Here is a 19,464-nt window from a genome sequence, read left to right on the forward strand (position 1 = left end):
ATTTTGCATTAGAATGCAAGAAGCCTTAAAAAATTTAACAGAAGAGGAGACTGATAATTATCCATGAATAGTATTCATGACCTGCGGTATAGGTGGGAATGTATAGCAAGGTATTTATTCTCCATTGTAAGCAGAATGTTTCTGTCAGAGTACATGACAGTGGATACATTGATACGGGTAACATTTATACTGTGAAATGTGCTTTTATATTTCACTTAAATGACACAGTCTCCCCCGAGGAGGATTAATCACAGCCTGTCAGTGGTTTAGCTGAGATTTACAGTCAGCCATTAGCTGTGGAAGCTAAAGAGGGACGTAAGCTATGCCAGTGCGTGTACGACGAGTAGTACGGCGAGCGTTTACACAGCTGCAGGACGTCTGTGTCCGTAAAGGTCATACATAACATTATTATGTATCACACATTAAAATTGTCATTGTTTATATATATGATTATATATTAACTATAGAAACGTTTAGTATTATATTTGTATATTACTGAATTTAAAATTTTAAACATTATCACAAGCATAATGGGAAATTTGCCATTGTCTCATTTCTCACTGATAATCTATATGCGTATATAATGGATATACACACACGCCTACATATATGTTATGGCGTTTGGCAATAATTATGCTCGCTAAAATATTACATATAAAACAATATTACTAATAGAATATTTATAATATTAACATACAGTGTTGGTGAATCAAACTGCTAATAGCCAGTCTAATCTAATGGCCAATAAAAAAAGCCTGAAATGCCAAATTAGTACCTTTTTAAATGATATGTGTTGGGGATCATTGTTCATAAAATAGGTACCAGCAGGTAGAAACAAAAAATTGGCCCAGATTTGAGTTTTATTTTGACACCATATAAAAACACTTTTTAAACTTATCTTTAATGGTTTTTGAAACACGGCTGTACCCCCTGACCTCGAGTGTGGACCTCACTTTCTTTGTCCTGACGGGTTACATACCTTCATAATGCATTATGATTGTTAGTATAAGAATTAAGGATGCTTTGTGCTGCATTCTAAAGGTATTTATAGTGCATTATAGATGAAACCTTCATAGAGCATTCATAATCCATAATAAACATGACTGTAAGGTGTTATGGATGTTTATACATAGTTACTGCTGTGTTTATAATACTTTGTGCATGAATTATGAAGGTATCTATTACACATTATAATGACTACCTTAAGTAAAGTGTTACCGAAATAAGGCACAGATTCAGAAAAGAGTATTAAAAATCCTTATTTTTCAACATGACATTTCTGGAAAGATAAATGGCAAGTTGAATCTGAAGCATTTTATGCTGGTTTGTAGACTTTCCCCCAGTCAGAGCACCTACCTGCCGGCACCTATTAAAACTCTCTTGCAGGCTGATAATGTACCTATAGCTTTCCTGTATAATCCATGCTTACTTTATACGGAGTGTCTCTGTGATATTATAATACTGGGCTTCAGCTGTAGATCTTTAAGCTGTGGAAGCATATAGGGGCTCCAAGCTGTGCCAGTGAGTACACAGTGAGCAGTGTGCTGTCCTGCCAAGCGGCACACGCCTCCAGAGATACTTCTGCAATTATCCACATACTATGTAACTTTTGCTATTATATTTCTGTGTATTATGCAAGTTACTCTGTAACACTCTGCTGCAATTAAAGCCCATGAAACCACATGTATCTTGTTTTGGATTTATTGTGAGATTGGTTTCGCTTTTAGTCTTATCTACTCTTCACGCCTCTGGTTTCCTTATGTGGCTAAAAGCGACCTTAAAGCCTCACATAGGATGCGTGTCTGTTGCATATGTGCTGATTTTATGAATGGAAGCATTTAAGGAAGTAATTTAGAAAATGAGATTTCCATGGAGAAAACAGAAGTTTGGCTCCCTTTCCAAGCACATTACACTTTTTTTTCAGCAGCATTTTGAACTTCCGAATGAAATGCTAGAAGAGAATGACTGGAGAATCTCTCCAGTGTTTCCCCTACCATTATTAGGGGGGCACCCCCCCCCCCACCACGACGGTACCTCCCGCCCCCCACCCTTGAAGGTCAAGTTAATTTTATTTTCTTTATAGCGCCAGATCACAACAGAAGTCATTTTAACCCCACCTTTCCTATTGAACAGGTCTATACATTGTCCTTTTATTAAACAAAATAGCCTTATGTTATTTATTCTATTTACACAACAGCTTGTCATTTTTGTCTCCACAGTCGCGCCTTTACAATCCTCCTCCGCTCTCTGTATCGCGCATCGCGGAGTTCCGCCCCTATGACAAAAACTTCCTGTATGCTAGAAGTTATGTGAACTTCTAGCATACAGAATTAATAACACTTTATTTTAACATTACTTGACTTTTGTTTGAGATGTGTTTTATAACGGGACAATGTGACTAACTCGCGCAGCAATTCAGGCCAGCAAAACCCGGATGTGACTGTTACCATGACAACAGCCCGAGCAAAGTCAACTACAGGTTGCTGCTTTTTAGAAGAGAGAAATGGCTGCAAACACCGGTTTGGAAAAGCTAGACGTCGGTGCCTTAAGCCCGGAACAGCAAGAAAAACTCCGACAATTCAAGGTAGCAATCAAGTATCAGCTGACATATAGCATGCATTTTAGTTAAATTAATATCTGGGTCTGTCCAATTTACGTAAACAAAATTATTTCAGATAAAAACTAGAATCTCCAATGAAAAATACTTGAGAGCTCACCCAGAAGTGGAAGTTTTGCTGAGCGAATTTTTAAGGTTTGTAGTGCGGTACCAAAGAATTGTCAAGGTTTGTTAATATCACACACCCATGCTACATTTTCCTGAAAACATTGCGCCGCTAACGGGAGGAAGCAACTCTTTAGAAAAACGGAAATCCGACTTACTGACTCACCACAGAAACACTCGCACTTAAAGGTTACACGATGACACCCCCGCGCGTGACACATTACACGGTTACATTTACTATTATACATAAATACACTGACACACACGGTGTGGTGTAAGTTTATAAAAATTGTTTTCCCTTTGGCAGAAGCCTGTTCTTTACAAGGCCAGTTGATATTTGCGAGTTTGCCGCAGGTAAGTAATGATATTTTTCAGATTCCGAATTGCCACGTGACTTATTTCAGACTAAGAACCGCCGTATAATTTTACTTAAGTGGATTTAAGGGGGACAGTCGAGGAAGGACAGTTACGGAAATGAACATAATTAATTATATACATAAAACAGTGTGCTTAGTGCTAATGCTGTGGATACTGCAATGCAGTGTTGCAGTGGGTTCATTAACTGGGGGGTATAAATACGCTTGATGCAGTGTTGCAGGAGTGGGCAGTTGGGGGGGTGCTGTGGGGCTCAGTGGGTTAGTCTTCTGTGTGTGTGATCAGAAGGTTGCCACTGAATCCTGGCCTCTGTAGAATAGTTGTATTACCAACTGACTGTTGATCAAGGTACTTAAACTTATTAGGGAGTCCAAGCATGTCCGCTCCACACCCAGGATCTAACTGGCCAGCTGCTAATACACCACTTCTTTCTCAGTGAAGAGGATGCAAATTAAAGTAATGTAATAAAAGATGTAGCAATTGACAAGATTTGTATTGACATTCTTATTAATTTTGCATTTTTTCCCCTAACCCAGATTACTTCACGGATCCAAATCTGCCAAGGACAGTCCGTACCAAACTTCAAGATAATCTTGAATAATTCATTTGAATAAATACCCAATATTGAAAATATAGTTCAGTGTGATTATCAAGAATGTGGGCTCTCTGAAGCATATATAGATACTGCTTTGTCAAACTTTTATTGCAAGAAAATATTAGAAACAAAACAAATATGACTGACTGGTTTTCAGTAGTGTATAGCTTGCAGTAACATTATTTAGCCACAAAGATAGAAATTATTGGTTTGAATAAGACATTTGAGGTCTGCATTAGTGCATTGGCATTCACTTTGTGTTGGAATTCTATTTACTAATGTCAGAACTTGATTTGCTCTTGGTTTCTCTTGATTGTACCTTAATAAACTAAATGATATTCACTTGTCTGCCTTGTCCCAGGTAAGTTTGCAAGTTGTTTAATCTACTGTCTGCTCCTAATTTCAATCTTCTGTTGTATCGTATCACAACTGATGCCACAATTTTTGATAAATATTTATTTTTATGGTTGTAATGGCTAGGAAGCCACATCTAACAATTGAACAGAGGGTTCAAATCGAAATTTTGAGCGAAGAAGGGTTCTCTCATCGCCAAGTAGCCAGAAAGTGAAATGCTTCTAAGCATGGAGTGACCTAATGTTTACAGAGAAAAAGGCCGACAGGAAGCAACAGTGAGCGGAAATTGGGGCAAGGAAAGTGACATCAGCGACTGAAAATCAACACTTACTTAGTGAACAGAGGGAAACAATCCACCCAGCATCGTAACCACTTATTCGCCACTGGGGTTGTGGGAACGACAGGTGCAGGCTGGAACCAATACACTGCAGGGTGCACACACACTCACAGGGCCAATTTAGAAACATCAACCAGCCTACCCTATTTTGGACCGTGGGAGGAAACTGGAGCCCCCGGCAAAAACTCAAGCAAACACGGGGAGAGCATGCAAACCCAGGACCTTCTCGCTGTGAGGTAGCAGTGCTAACCACTGTGCCACCCACAGGGAAACCGGTATCTCTTAATACAGTCAAGCATACAGTGAGAACAGCTGGACTGCATGGTTGAGCTGTTGCCGGAAACCCTTTACTTCATGGGGTTAAGCTATGCATGTCTAAGTATGCATGGCCGGTACAGTGAGTCTGTGAATGGCTCATTAAATCAGTTATGGTTCCTTTGATCGCTCCAACCGTTACTTGGATAACCGTGGTAATTCTAGAGGTAATACATGCAAACGAACGCTGACCCTCCGGGGATGCGTGCCTTTATCAGACCAAAACCCATCCTTTCGTGATTCTAGATATCCTCGGGACGATCGCGGCGGCGATATCTCATTCGGATGTGAATGTGAACCGAAGAACCCCTGAGGCAGCAGAATACGAGACACTGAAGATCTTTAAGATTAAAATCCATTAACCTGAAACCCTACAATGTGATTATTCATTAGAATTAAGTGGTGTACTTAACACAACAATGCAATAAAAAAAAGACCCTAATTAGACACATTAGAGTGTAGATCAGATCTTCATCTAAATCAATCTCTGTTAGGGGTGTTAATACCCCTATAGCCTGGACTGTCTCGGTCTTTACTTTTTTTCCAGTGTTGCTCTAATTTACTAGGAAACCAAAACGTTCCCAAACTACCGATTATGACTGACCACCGGCACCATCCATAAGCAGCTCAAGCCAAAATTACCCTGTTTTCAGTGCTGAACATCTACTTGTGAATTTAGATTCCGCCCGTGTCAGGAAAAGCGTTCATTCGTTTCAATGTGCATTTCGAACGGAAAATGATGTAACCAAACGGCGAGTGACGAATGTGTACCGCTACAGGCCTAATCCCTATTAATGCACCTCACAACTATTTATTATTATTTTTAATAATGGCCTTTTATTTCAGAAACAATTACACCTATGTCTACACAAACCAATAATTACAGCCAAATGGCATTGAGCAAACAGGTAGGAACCAAATCTGCACAATATAGGGGTTTATATATATATATAAAAAAAAACAAAAAAAAATTGCCACGTCTGGTTTAAAAAAAACAAACACACGCACGCGCGCACACACACACACACACACACACACACACACACACACCTTAAAAACAGGAATAATAGAAATGTATCAATTAGCACTGATTTCTGTGACAAGGCTAGGAATATATGAATATAATATTTAAAAAGATCCTCTTTCAGAGTTATTAAACATCCCTCAAACCACCGTCAGTGTCCCAATGCAGGGTATTAACAACTTTCATTACACTATAGAGCTTTAAAATATAGCATCCTGCCAGGAAATCTGCTAAAGCAAAAAAAAAAAAAGAGAAGGTTGTTTTCCAGGACGTGAAGCACATTCGTCTTGTAGGTCAATATATACATCTTGCAACTCTATAGACTAAAATAACTCAGACACAGACAGCTATACAATGTAAAACATCATGTAAGGTTATAAAATGTGATTCACAGTCATCTCCACTCCTGTCGTATACTGTTCACTAATTGACTAAATTTAAATCACACACACTGACACACACACACACACACACACTGACACATACACACACACACACACTGACACATACACACACACACACACACCCCACTGCTTCAGTGGATTTCGGCATACAGTCGGTTCTGTGACCCAGAACTGACAGTTCATGGAGAGACGAATTCAATGTAGAAATTCCCTATTCAGAGTGCAAATCTACGTATTCACATTGAGTTCTCACTAAGCCTAGAAAAACACACGCGCACCTGTATGTGTGTGTGTGTGAGAGAGAGAGAGTGTGAATGTACATGCCGCAACACACACTTTGTGCTATTCAGGAAAGAATCTGTACCAAAAGACAAAAAGCAGGTCACTCCTGTTATTGCGTCCACACCCTTACGTGACTCATCACAGCACATGTTACAGACCATGTACAGCCACAGTGAATCTCTAGCTGATGTCATTTCCTGTAACATGAAGGAGAGCATCTCACTAAAACATCACTGTATGTCGGCTTCACCACCAGGAGCCAGGTGTGTGAGAACCACAAGCACGATCTTCAGCTCAAGCCAGACACCCCCCATGTCATAAGTAATTCAAACGTACTCATTAAAAACGAAATCAACATGACTTTTTTTAAAATAATCAACCAATGACAAACATTACTATATTACTAGAACAGTGTTTCCCAATACAGTACTTCACATTTTTGCTCCCTCCCAACTCCCAGTAGCAAAAACATGGACTGCCTACCGGTCCCTGAAGACTGGTTTCGGAAACACGGCACTAGAGTATTCATGACATAATGCTTTTCACAAATATCTTTCTGTAGTGATGACATCAGCTTGGTCTGCCACTGGTGGCGATACCAGATTAAAATTAAATTAAATTAATCATTAAAATAATACAAATAGAGATGATATGATGTCCCTTAGGGGAGTAAAGGTGTGTTACAGAAGAACACTGTAAACAGGTTCACAAATGAGTCAGAGGAAAACCACGTGTCTCGGGACAGTAACACGGGAACCACTATTGTCTCAGGACGGCCCGGTAATGCCGGGGGGGGAGGGGCAAACTGCGACGGACAGGTCCTTCTTCCAGTGGGTCAAAGATCAGGGCCATTCGATGCCGGTTAAGTCCATTCTCAAGCTCGCGTTACTTCCATTAGGACTCGGAGGGGAAGCTGAATGGTTACATAAAAGCCAAAAGCACTGACTCCCATTAGCTTTGGCTTTTCCCTCCCGTCCAAAGCAGAGAAATACTAAATAAATGAGCCTCATTTGTGACCTGTTGTTTCTTTCCACTGTACCTCATACCCCATGTGGACTCCTCTGGTTTCTTTCTCTGCCTCCTCCTCCTCCTCTGGCCTACGCCGGCTTGTCTGTCTTGTGAGAGGCGATGAAGGCCATGCCGTGCGTCCTGAAGTGAGTGTTGAGATCGGAGAGCTTGTCGAAACGCCGGCCGCACACCCTGCAGGCTGCCTGGTCCTCGGCGTCCTCTGCCACCCGGGCATTCCCAGGGGAGTCTGGCGACGAGGAGGCCGATGGGATGTCGGCCGAATCGGAGCGCCCCCTGGTGGGGGAGCTGGTGCGGCCGGCCGGGTCCGGGTCCCGCACGCGGTGCGCGATGAAGCGGTGGCGGCTGAAGGAGCCGGCGGAGGCGAAGCATGCGCCGCACTGCGTGCACTGCAGGGTGGCGCCGTCAGTGCGGTGCTGCGGGATGTGCTGCAGGAACGTCTGCCTGTCCTCCGTGGAGAAGCCACAGGGGGCACAGTAGAATGGGCCCTCCTCCGTGGCAGGTCCCGGGCCCCGGGGCCTCTTCGCTGGGCTGGCGCCCTCGCCAGGCTCCTCACTCCCACTACCTGCCCCGACCTCACCTTCCTCCTCCCCAGAAGCAGCCCCCTCATGGCTCAGCCCACCCTCCTGCTCAGAGGAGCTGTCCAACTGCGCTCTGGCCCGGGTGCGAGCAGGACTCTGCAGATGCGTGGGGGGGTGGGGAATGGAAAAGCTGCTTTTAGAAACACAAGCTACACACCCTGCACTTTTAGGGCTAAAGGTTTATTTCTAATACAATTCAGGCAAACGCTTACGAGAAGAACAATGCCTCTCCCACCCCCCCCCCACCCACTTCAGGTTCAGACCTGCCGGGCGTCCTGGTCCTGCGGAGTCAGGCCGTGCTGGACCCGTACGTGCTTCTCCAGGATCAGCCGGCTGCTGAAGGTCCGCTTGCCTTCAGTGCAGTATCTGAGAGACAGCGGGGGGGGGGGGGGGGGCAAGAGTGTCAGCCGAGATCCCAAAACCCGCCGGATCCGTCGTGTGCACAGGGGGCACCCAGCTTAATATCAAGGAGCACTCACACCGGCGGAGGGGGGGTGTTGAAGGACACCGCACATGATGTCAGGAGGGAGGTGTGACTCACGGACAGTAGAAGACCCTCCTGATGCCCTCGTGGTTGACGCGCACGTGCCGCCGCAGGCTGGGGGCGGAGCAGAAGGAACGCTCGCACATGCGACACGGGAACTTCTTCATGAACTGGGATGGGGCAGCAAAACGGAAATTCCCATCAAAACCCCCGCAGCCCAGCTCCAGCTGTCCAGGCTTGGTCTAAATAATTCCATATCAGCGGGGGGAGGTGCCCGTCGCGTCCCTCTGCGCACCAGGCTGCAGAGATGGAGCCGTTTATGTCGAAGGCATCCGTTTGCGATTTTACTGCTGAGGATTACAGGGTGGCAGTGGTTAGCACTGCTGCCTCACAACAAGAAGGTTCTGGGTTCGATCCCGGGTCCTTTCTGTGTGGAGTTCGTATGCTCACCCTGTGTTCGTGTGGGTTTTCGCTGGGGCTCTGGTTCTCTCCCAACGTGTGCAGGGTAGGCCGATTTGCGAGTCTAAACAGACCCTGTAGTTGGGTGAGTGTGTGGTGTGTTGGCGTTCTCCGGGCTCCAGTGGGGATTAAGCGGTCACAATAATGGATGGATGGAATTACAGTATGATGCCTCATAAGCCCACAAGCTACCTACTCTTTCAATTTGTCGTAGTCCTGCATACATGCATGAATGGGATGGCTTGTGTCTGCGATCTTCCGGTGCCCTGGGGTGATTCTGTGGCAAAGCAGCTTTGCAGACCAGCACAAATTTTCCAATCCTCAATTTCAAAATACACAGATCTATTCTTTTGAGATCCCCCAAGTGATGTCCTGGAGATTTATGTATATAGCAAGTGAGGGGAATTTGATCCAATCAAAAGGCAATTTTAGGGTCTGGTTGGATACTGCTTGCACTGCACTACATACTTTTACATATTCACAGTCAAAGTGATGTACATGGGAGGCAGCGTGTGGCTAAGCATCTCTGCTGGTGATCAGATGGTCGTCAGTTCGAAGCCCAGCTTCTGCAGATTAGTCACATGTCTGAGGGCCCTTAACCCCCAGCTCCATGGGCGCCACTGCAGGTGGCTGCCCTTCGCCGCCAAGCTTGCTCTCACCGACATACCAGTCCGTGTGACACAGACAGCAAGACGGGGTAGGCGAGAAAAGAGTTTCCCCACGGGGATCAAAACTCTACTGACACTGAGCTTTGAACCTGTGACCATCTGATCAAAGATTTACCCACCAAACCCGCTGAGCCACACATCACACCCATGAAGATATGCGTGGAACTTCGTGGTCAGCAATGCTGCCAGCTATATTGCAAACCCCACAGCCCATCCCCCCCCCCCCCGCGGGCGCAGCGCTGACCTTGCCGTGCTTCTTCTTCATGTGCGAGGTATAAGCTTCCCTTTCCACGTAGTGCGTCTGACACTGACGGCAGCTCCACTCAGCGGTCGCTGCTCCGGAGGGGCCCGGGGGCCCCACGTCAGGGGTGCTGGGGGCCTCGTTCTGCTCCTCCTCCTCTCCCTCCTCCCGGTCGCCGGGCCAGTCCTCTCCATCTGAGCTTTCCGTTTTGTTGGAGGACTTGGATTTGGGAGTGGACGAGGGTGGTGGGGGGCGAGGTGCGGGCGTGGAAGCGGAGGCCGGCACTTCCTGCCTCACCGACGCCCCCCGGTGGGCCATCTGGGAGCAGGAAAGTAAGAATCATGAGAGAAAGGTGATGTGTGTTAAAAGCAAACGAGCAAAACATGGGGTCAGCGTCTCTCAGAGCTCCACAAGGGACGTCCCGCAAACGCCGCTCGTAATATGCAAATACTTACGTCTGAAGACTGGGATTATATGCTGATAAAAAAATATGCTGTTAATGTAGCACATGCTAAATGCACTGCAATGCCGAGATGCAGTGATATGCTTTTGTTTTGCATTTATTTTGTTTTTTACCGTAAACCATTTTTTCCACTTTTACAGTTTTGTATTGATATTGTTTGGCGCCTTGTGACCGCTGTCTGTGAAAGGCCCTTTGTAAGTACATTTTTCTTACCTCTGAACTGTTAAAACACAAATAAAGCGTTTCAGGCTTTTTCACATTTGCTATTTTAATGCGACCGGGAGTCAGAGCTGGGTAACAACTTTATTCAAAAGACTCATTCCAAGTATTAGCTGGAAAGCAGGTATAGAAAATGGATAGCTGGATGATTGTTCCATTATTTCAATGCTATTGTGGTAACATCATGATGCGTCAATGTGACACTGGTATCGGGATGAGTATTGTACCATGGGCTAGCTGGCAATTCCCAGCCCTGGTGAACACCTGCGTTGCAAATCGCATTAAATCTCTATGCACTGAAGAAGGACACCATATAAATTGAATTGAACCGACTTAATTAGGCTAATTGGCTTTGACTGAAATATAGTACCTTGATGTGCTCCATCATGGAACCTTTCTGAGCATAGAGTTTGGTGCAGTCAGGACACTTGAAGACGTGCACCTTCTGTTTGGCCAGGTGAGTATCGAAATGGACGTAGAGCAGAGGCTTCTGGGTGAACACCGTGTCACACATCACGCACTTGTAAATCATCCTGTAAACGCAGACAGAGGAGTGACTCAGGGGAGTTTGGTATGAGCCTCAAAGAAGGGGGGGGGGCAAAACCTGAAAGAACAGATCCTACTTGGCAGGTGCGGAGCCGAGCGTAGGATGCTGGGTGCTTATGTGAGCCTGGGCCATGGGGCCTGATTTGAAAGCCATGGGGCAGCTGGGGCATTTGTGGAAGACCTCGCAGTGGGCAGTCTGGATGTGCGACTTGATGGAGTTGAGGCCGCCGAACACCACCTGGCAGCTGGAACACCTGGACGCCATGCAGATTTGGGTCAGTGGACAGCCAGTGCCGGCAACGGCCAGCAGGTGGCGACGATGAGCAACCCACCTGTAACCGATGCGACGGGAGAAGTGCAGGCAGGCCTCGTCCAGGTGTGTCTGGAAGCTGGCGGGCCGCGCCATGCCCCCACACTCAGGACAGACATGGGGGGCGCGGTGCTTGTGGACACGTTGGTGGGCGGCAGCGCTGCAGGCATTGGGCAGCATCATGGGGGGCGAGCACAGCGTGCAGGACTGTCGGGGAGGCAGAGAAAGGCGGGCAGGGGGCGCTCAGCGAGCCATTGTTATGCACATCTTTGTCAACAGGCGGGAGGACCCCCCCTCCCCTGCACTCACAGTGTCGGACTCAGCCTTGACCTCCTGGAAGTGGGCCACCAGCTCGGCTTTGCTCCCCAGCTGGGCCCGGCACTCGGGACACTTGAAGTTGTGGTACTGCAGCTCCTCGCCCTTCTTGCAGGGGAGGGGCAGCAGGACCTGGGGGCTGTCGGCAGCACGCCGGGGGCGGGCGGGTGCGGCCTGGCCAGCTGGCTCCTCCTTCGAAGAGCCGGAGGCCATGGAGGACAGAGCTGCCGGGACGGGGGTCAGGGAGGGAGAAGACAGAGGGGAGGAGAGCATGCCTGGGGAGGGCAGGAGGAACAGCCACAGTCAGAGCAACAGACAGGTGTGAGTTTGGTATCAGCTCTACCCGTCAAAAAACAGAAAGTAGCAAGTAACAATTCTGGGCCATTAGAAGGCAGGAAGCGTGCCAGCCCATCACAAGGCAAATGCACACACTTCTATAAACTATGGGCTATTTAGAAATGCCCATTATTCCCATTTTTGAGAAAGCAGGCTCAGGCAGTCCTGTCAAGGGTCCAACGGTAACATCACACTGCCTTCCATGAGATCTGAGCCAGCAACCTTCCAATAACAGGCACAGTATCCCAAGCCGCTGAGTGACACGACACAAACCCCGAACTGTGGTTCCCATTGAGCCAGCACGGGTGCTTTCCCACCAAAGTTCAGGAACCTAGTTCCTGGTTCCGAGTTCTGTCTCACCCAAAAACTTTTGCGCCTCCTGGTCACTTTCATTTGTCACTTTCCAACCACACAACTGAACTGTGACCTTTATGCTAAATAAGAAAGGGAGGTGCACACTGCAATATTAGCCCAAAAGTATATTATCGATTGAATTTTCCAATGTAGAAAGAAATGCAAGCAAAACGGTATTCATTGATGCATTTAACGTAACTGATACAAAAATAATTTCATCTGCTCAATTTTTGCTCCACTGCTTTAACTTTTTTCCCCACACGCTTCCGTGCAACTTCCACGTTCATGCTAGTGCTTGTGGTCAACCAATCAGCAAGTTTATTGCTATAAGGCCCATCCTAATAGTTTGTGGTCATACAAAAAGTACCTAGTTCAGAGTAGGGACTAATAAAGAGTTCTGGAACTACAACTGGACTGAGTTATGGTGAGAATACGCCAGTTCCTGGTTCCTAGAAAAAAAGTTCCTACGGTGGGAAAGCACCTCATGGCACCCCTACAATTTTAGGGAGACTCACCGACTGGTGTGGTATCCTGTTGGCCAATCATCTGTTCCACAGAGATAGGCCGCATGACTAGGTGGGAGCACTGCATGACCAAGCCCCGCTCCTTATGCTCCCGTGCATGCAACAGCAGGCTGCACTTGTTGAAGAAGGCCAGCCGCTTGGCGCAGTGGTTGCAGGTGACCTCAATGCGCAGTGAGCGTCGGTCGTAGTGACGTGCTAGGCTGCGCTCCAAGGCGAAGGCATCACCGCATTCCAGGCAGCGATAGCCGTTGGTGGGTAGCGGGAGGCTCCACTCGGGAGGCAGGGGCATGGAGAGATCAGGCCGATAACTGGGCAAGAGATTCTTGCTGTTGAGGATCTTATTGAAGGCCTCCACCAGGCTGGACTGGCTACGTGAAATTACAGCGCCCGTACTGTTAACGATCGAGGCGGGCTTGGAGATCTGGCCAGTCAGGGCGGTAGCAGTGCCACCATTGACTGTTTTCTGCGCCATGGTGCGTATGCTGATCCCGCTGGTTCCTGGACTGGATTTAGAACAGGAGCTGGCTGTGGATGACGGCAACACAGAGGGGAGAGTGGCGACCTTTGTGATGCTGACAGCAGTGGTGGAGACTTTTGTCTTCTCAGAAGCTGTGGCGGCCATCTTGTTCTGGACTTTGCTCGCCGCCACGAGCATGGCGGTGCTGGCTTCCTGAAGGACAGACACGGGCAAAATGGTGCCTTTGCTGTTCTGCTGCTGGGAAGCAGGCTCTCGAACAGAGGAGGCGATGCTGGCTTTCCTGGGCCTACTGGCATCTTTACGCCCCCCAGGCGGAGCTTTGGAGTCACCAGCCTTGGCGCTTGCAGAACCCGTTCCTTTGGGGGCGACCCTAGTTACTGTCCTAGTGATTCCCCCTGTTGAGGTCTTTATGGTCTTGATACGTACTTTCAGAGGCCTGGAGGGAGTCCCAGTTGTGACCTTAGAGGCGACAGTTGTGTTAGTTACAACGGTTGTTGAAGATTTGTCTCCATCAACCACATCCATCTTCTCATCTTTCCTTCTCTCTCCCTGAGCTGAATCGGGTTCCACGGGATTAGAGCCATCTAGAATGCTCACCTTTTTGTCCCTCACTTCGTCTTCCTTACTGCCATTTATCTCCACCTTCTCGCCAGCTTTCTGGAGGGCAGAGGACAACGGAACAGAAGCTGCAGCAACAGCTGAGCTTCTACTGGAGGCTCCAGCTCCAGTGTCTTTGGGGAGTCCAGAGTAAGGCGTTTCTGGCTCAGGGCTCTCAGGGGAGTCTCGCTCATCGATGACATGCATCGTCGACTTCTGTTCCTCCTTAGAGTTCACACTGGTGGCCGTGGGTAGTGTGGAAAGCCAACTCTGGGAACCAGTGGATGGCGGAGGTGAACTTGGCCCTTGACCAATACCTCCAGTCTTGATATAAGTAGATGTTGTGGGATTAGTATGAGAGGAATTGGTGTTGAACCCCTCAGCAGGTGACCTGTGGCAGCGAGGGAATTTCGCAGGAGTGCATGCTGGGGAATCCGGACTCTCTTGAATTACCAACGGACTTCCCAGATCTGGTTCGGAATCAACATCGTCTAGTTCCAATTGAGGGAAGCCTCTTCTTTGGGGGCCATTAAATAATTGAGCGGTGGACTGTGAAGGAGAACGTATCCCAGAGGGCATGCCGGAGTGAGAGGGATGGGGGCCCACGTTGGGAGCGGAAGAACTGGGGTGCACAGGTATGGGTGGGGGAAAGAAAGACGACGGAATCCCTACGGACACTCCGGGAACGAGGGAAGCGCCAGCATCACAGGAGCCAGCGGCCTTGGACTTATCTGATCCCTCTGTCGCAATTTCATGCTGCTGCAGGTGAAGCTGCTGCTGCTGTAGCAGAAGCATTTTTCGGACCTTCCCCATGGGGTCCCCCGGACCCTGAGCCATCAGGGGTTTCAGTCTGTTGAAGAGATTACCACTTTGTTTGGTACCAAAGGCTGACCCTAAATCGACGCCGTTTCCACCGCTCTCGTTACCTCCTTTGGGGGAACAGGGAGCCCAGAGTTCTCCATTCGACTGGCCTTGGGCCTGATTCAGCGCAACATCCACGGAACTGGCAGCAGCCTCAAATCCATTGTGAACAAGCGGTTCAGGAGACACCAAACCTGGCATTCTAGGACCCATTACGACTCCTCCACTGACTCCCCCCATCACCTCTGCACCAACCCCCACCCCGTCTTTATCGATATCCGCGTCGGCCTCCCCAAAGTTCTCTGGGCGAACTCTGTTCTTCACAATGACGCTGACAACAGAGGGGTCACCTTGCGAGGGATGAGCTTGTGGGTGATGATGGTGGTCCGGAGAACTTCCAGGTCTCATCAATGAGCCTCCGCTTCCACCAACCCCAGTTCCATTGCCACCTGACTTTCCTGCCAATCCCGCAGGTCCAACGTGGTGGCCCTCTGTTTCTTCAGGGGCGGACTGAATAGCTTCCTTGGCATCGATGTCCGGAATGTCAAATGCAGCCAATAAATCATCAAAATCCGGGGTCTTCATGTCCCCCATAACGGGATAACAGGAAGAAAGCTGACTGAGACAGAATCCAGGAATAAAGATTATAAGATAAACGTTGCAACATAAATCTGAACTTATTTTAGCTTGTTTAAGTTTATAAAAAACTATTTTAGCTTGTTTATAAGGTTCTTGATCAAGACCAAAGTACTAATACACAGAGTCACAAACAGTTAAAATAAGAAGAGGACCCAGAATTATAAAAGCATAGAAGTGAAATTATAACAGTATTAACTACAGCTATAGTGATTTTCACACTTACATTGAAGGAAATATGCCTAAACAGGAGGAACTTTTTTGCATGAGTAACAGCGTCATCTGTACTTTTACTTTCTATTTCAAGTAATAGTTCGTAATGGGCGTTATAAACAAATATTTGTGTACTGTGTTGTTAGGTGCATTTCATTTGGGACTGACAAATCAACCTGTTAAATATTACTCTAGAATGTCCTGTGTATTTAATCATTTGTGATTGTGCATACTAAAACGCCATCTTCTGGCATCCTGTGTGTACATATACAATACGATGTTCTAGTTTTCCAACAATGCACCTGTATTTCTACGGAAGTGTGGCTTTGATACTCCAAACCACATGTATCACTTTCCGCGTGTTTTACATGGTGTGAATGTAAGCTGAACCGATCCAAGGGGGGGAAAAAAAATAATAATAAAATTATATATATATATTACAAATGTGGATCTTTCCCTATCAAGGAATCCGTCCTGTGGTCTGGGAAATGTAGTACTCTGAATAATGCATTTCCCCATTTGTGTTTAGCAGATTTTCAACTTTCACGTAGACCGTAATTAACTGTGACTGTGATTCTCGGGTGTAGTACCTTGGAAAACGAGACTGACGATTTTATTACAAATTATCGCTTTAACATTTGATATTGCTCACTGATTATAACCCTAGCATTAATAACGCAACGTCGCCATCAAATTAATCCCTTTTACGTTTTTCTAGATATCAGCCATAAATCGTTACGATATCTTGTATCATAAACACGCTAAGTGAATCTCTTTCCTGAGATACAGCCAACCAACATTAATCCAAAGCACGTTTATTGATCTGCTACCTGCCCCATTCTGGACGAATCAATAGCAAATACATAGCCGAGTCCCCCCCCCCCGCACAAGAAGTGAAATTGGAAACCCATAAAAATATAAATATTTCACTTGTAAATACATAACACTATTGTGTTTGGGATATTCGGATTGCAAGTATCCTAACATAAGTTTATCAGCTTTTATCACAAACCCATAATTGCCTAGTAAGTATTGTTCTCCTCACGATACAATGTAGAAATACCTAAACAAACGCTACTTGCGTTATCAAGAAGGCTGGGCTCCATCAAAACGACGGTGAAATGTGATCGGCGACCGTACACCGAACAATTCGAGCTATTTACCGCGCAAATCCGTAAATCGGTTAAGAATCCATAAAAACAGCGGCGTCTTGTAATCGCAGAATTCACACATCGCACGATAACATTCATTTTAATTGCAACAATAGACGGTCGAGGCGACCTATTCTGAAAAGTTGCGGCTATCCGAAGGTGAGGATGGCGCGATCTACACTCTCGTGCCCACATAATAAAATATAAAGCCCGCTTCGCTACTTATAGTGTGCAAACACTGATTTGACTAGACTTGCTATATTTAGGTGATGTGTTAACCCGATCGTAAAGAGGTCAAGCATAACGCCGAGGGGGTTGTTTCCTTCTCTCGGATTTCCCAGTCCATCTAGCTAGCTGATTTCCACCTACAGGATCCACCGAGAAAACACGGCCAGCTGAGGGGTCATTTAAATAGGCAGCTTTCAGGTGTTTCCGATCGATTCGTGGTTATATAACCAGGTTCAGCTGCATGGCCGCTGACACTAGTCTCTATATCGACGTGCCTGGGTGCAAATCGGCGGCAGTATTCGGCTTTTTGGCGGAGAAACGTTTCATTTGTTTACCTTGATTAGAGATTCCCGACTTTCCTGGCTCCAGTCGTGGCGCCTGAGTTTCCCGTCACCCGATGACCACTCAGGTCCTGTCAGATGTATTTTTAACCCTATCCCTGTTTCACCTGCTTTGTCATTATATTCTTACATAAAAATAGTTCACCATAACATATAATGAAATATTTTATATTGTGCTCCATAATATGTGGTTTAATCCTCTTTTTTTCGGACCACACGCCCTTTACGTACAGTACAGCCTCTAAAGACCTTCCATTGCCGCAGATAAGCGCCGCGTATGTTTCATAGAAAATAAAAGCTGCAATTAAATCCTTTTTGTACGGACTGACAACAGGCTCGGTTAGTCTCTTTAAATTGCTCGAGTTATATCAGGTAACAATTCGTTCATGTCCACGCGGATCTTACTCTACGATATGGTAAAAATAGCGTATCCTAGAACACAATGACTATTTTCCTTTAGTTTTGCTATATTTTTTTTAATCAAATTGTGTATAGTTAATCCCATTTTAATTTTCACATGAATGGCAACAAACGAGATTTATTAAACGTGACAGGAAGGAGATTAATAAAGTACTATAAGGTGATTTTAATTTGACAAAAATTAATAAGACGACCTTAATTTAATAGCATGCTAGCTGTAGCTGTCACCGGTACTCTGCGCTTTGATTTAGGAGCGTGTAAAGTGCACCGTATATGCAGGTTCTGCTCTGCCTATTGATTAGTAATGTCTGTTCAAACATTCATTTGGTTAGATCCATCAGTGTGCATCCAAACGTAGGCTACTATGGATACATGTTAAGCCAGAGAGCCCATGGTAAAGCAGAACTCCATTTTTGGGGTTCACATCTGGTCCTTCAGGAATACCTGGTGGAAATATGCGCAAGAAGGACCATATGCAATCTCCACAGACATTTCTTTTGAAAAATACTTATGTATTACAGTTATGTTCTCCCATAGCACCACCTGCAGATGGCAGCAAAAGGCAGCATTTCTGAACCCGGTCCCCACACAGTCCACATTTGAAAAGAGCTGGGAAGGAGCAGAAACGTGGACCATCTGGGGATCCCTGAGAACCAATCTGAGAAACACTGGCATGGGCAATCAACCCGCTGGGACTCTTCTTCTCAATGCCTCCGTTTGTCCCTGGACAAAAAGCATACCTCCCTAAATAACCCATTGCCCCCGATTCTCTCACCATTGGAAGGCTTGGCTGCATCGGGGTCCATCCCAAGCACAAGTCACTTGCTCAAATGATTTGGGAGAGGAATGTATCTGCCGGACTGGCACATCAGGGTACAATCACAAAGCGAAGCCTGATTAACGCAGGACCATTTTTTTGAATTTACAACAAAGTCACACTGATCTCCCCTCCAAAATTGATCACATTAACGTCAACCCTTTCATTTATTCCCTGGGCCATTTTTGATGAGCTGTGAAGCAGAATGGGGGTAAATTTTCAGCTCAGTGGTGGTAAGTGTCAGGCACACATGTAGAACAGGACATAAAAAAAAGAGTAACATCTTTATGGCCCCCCACTGGTCTGTATAGCAACAATCTGTATTCATTGCCTGTGCTTTAGAGCCAGCAGTGTTAGAGATTCACATGGCTTTGAGAACATGAACATAACATGAAAAGCAAAAGGCAAGTGAAAGCCATCCAGACACTACATTATTACTTAGGAAAAGCATGTATAAATTTCCTAAAATGAAGCCTAAAAGACCAGCACGGGTCAAACTTAAGCAAAAAAAAAACATTTCCTCTGACAACTGAGAAGTAAATGAGAAATGCACAATTGGCTGCTTTAGTAAATTTTAGTCCTTATGCTTAGCATTACAAAAGCGCAGTACCGGAGGCCTCTAGAATCCCCAAGCCGAAACTGCTGGTGCTAAAATGCAGTTGGAATGATACGCGTAGAAGTCGGGTATACACATTAACAGAGCTCTGCGTGAAATGAAAGCAGATGATGAAATAATTTGTACAATACCGAGAAGAAAATAAAGCATTAACAAGTCAGTGGATCTATAC

The 19,464-nt window shown here is 46.1% G+C and overlaps 2 protein-coding genes across 4 annotated transcripts; one reads left to right on the top strand and one right to left on the bottom strand.

The window, feature by feature from the left end:
- The first annotated feature begins 2,322 nt into the window (after window positions 1-2,322).
- LOC125748810 (RIIa domain-containing protein 1) lies at window positions 2,323-4,034 on the top strand. The gene is made up of 4 exons (XM_049025451.1): window positions 2,323-2,584; window positions 2,676-2,752; window positions 3,030-3,076; window positions 3,634-4,034. The coding sequence occupies exons 1-4, from the start codon at window positions 2,504-2,506 to the stop codon at window positions 3,696-3,698; spliced, it is 270 nt and encodes an 89-aa protein (XP_048881408.1). The 5' UTR covers window positions 2,323-2,503; the 3' UTR covers window positions 3,699-4,034.
- znf687a (zinc finger protein 687a) lies at window positions 3,776-17,488 on the bottom strand. Of its 3 annotated transcripts, none has more exons than XM_049025447.1 (10): window positions 17,434-17,488; window positions 12,926-15,489; window positions 11,715-11,995; window positions 11,428-11,612; window positions 11,173-11,349; window positions 10,920-11,082; window positions 9,871-10,185; window positions 8,557-8,669; window positions 8,279-8,381; window positions 3,776-8,111 (listed from the first exon to the last, which is right to left on the bottom strand). In XM_049025447.1, the coding sequence occupies exons 2-10, from the start codon at window positions 15,462-15,464 to the stop codon at window positions 7,506-7,508; spliced, it is 4,482 nt and encodes a 1,493-aa protein (XP_048881404.1). In that variant the 5' UTR covers window positions 15,465-15,489; window positions 17,434-17,488; the 3' UTR covers window positions 3,776-7,505. The 3 variants fall into 3 exon arrangements, 2 of the variants coding, with proteins under 2 accessions (XP_048881404.1, XP_048881405.1); XM_049025448.1 differs by having other exon boundaries at window positions 12,926-15,485; window positions 17,434-17,471; XR_007399677.1 differs by lacking the exon at window positions 3,776-8,111 and having other exon boundaries at window positions 8,495-8,669.
- Between the last annotated feature and the right edge of the window lie 1,976 nt (window positions 17,489-19,464).

Source organism: Brienomyrus brachyistius, chromosome 9 (genome assembly GCF_023856365.1).
Source record: "Brienomyrus brachyistius isolate T26 chromosome 9, BBRACH_0.4, whole genome shotgun sequence".
Taxonomy (NCBI): Eukaryota; Metazoa; Chordata; class Actinopteri; order Osteoglossiformes; family Mormyridae; genus Brienomyrus; species Brienomyrus brachyistius.

Bases quoted from the DNA above. Each gene is read 5' to 3' on its own strand.
- znf687a (XM_049025447.1), bottom strand. From the start codon at position 15,464: ATGGGGGACATGAAGACCCCGGATTTTGATGATTTATTGGCTGCATTT. The intron at 11,996-12,925 runs GTGAGTCTCCCT...TGCCCTCCCCAG, and splicing joins ACAGGATACCACACCAGTCG to GCATGCTCTCCTCCCCTCTG. The intron at 11,613-11,714 runs GTGAGTGCAGGG...CCTCCCCGACAG, and splicing joins TCAAGGCTGAGTCCGACACT to TCCTGCACGCTGTGCTCGCC.
- LOC125748810 (XM_049025451.1), top strand. From the start codon at position 2,504: ATGGCTGCAAACACCGGTTTGGAAAAGCTAGACGTCGGTGCCTTAAGC. The intron at 2,753-3,029 runs GTTTGTAGTGCG...TCCCTTTGGCAG, and splicing joins TTGCTGAGCGAATTTTTAAG to AAGCCTGTTCTTTACAAGGC. The intron at 3,077-3,633 runs GTAAGTAATGAT...CCCCTAACCCAG, and splicing joins TATTTGCGAGTTTGCCGCAG to ATTACTTCACGGATCCAAAT.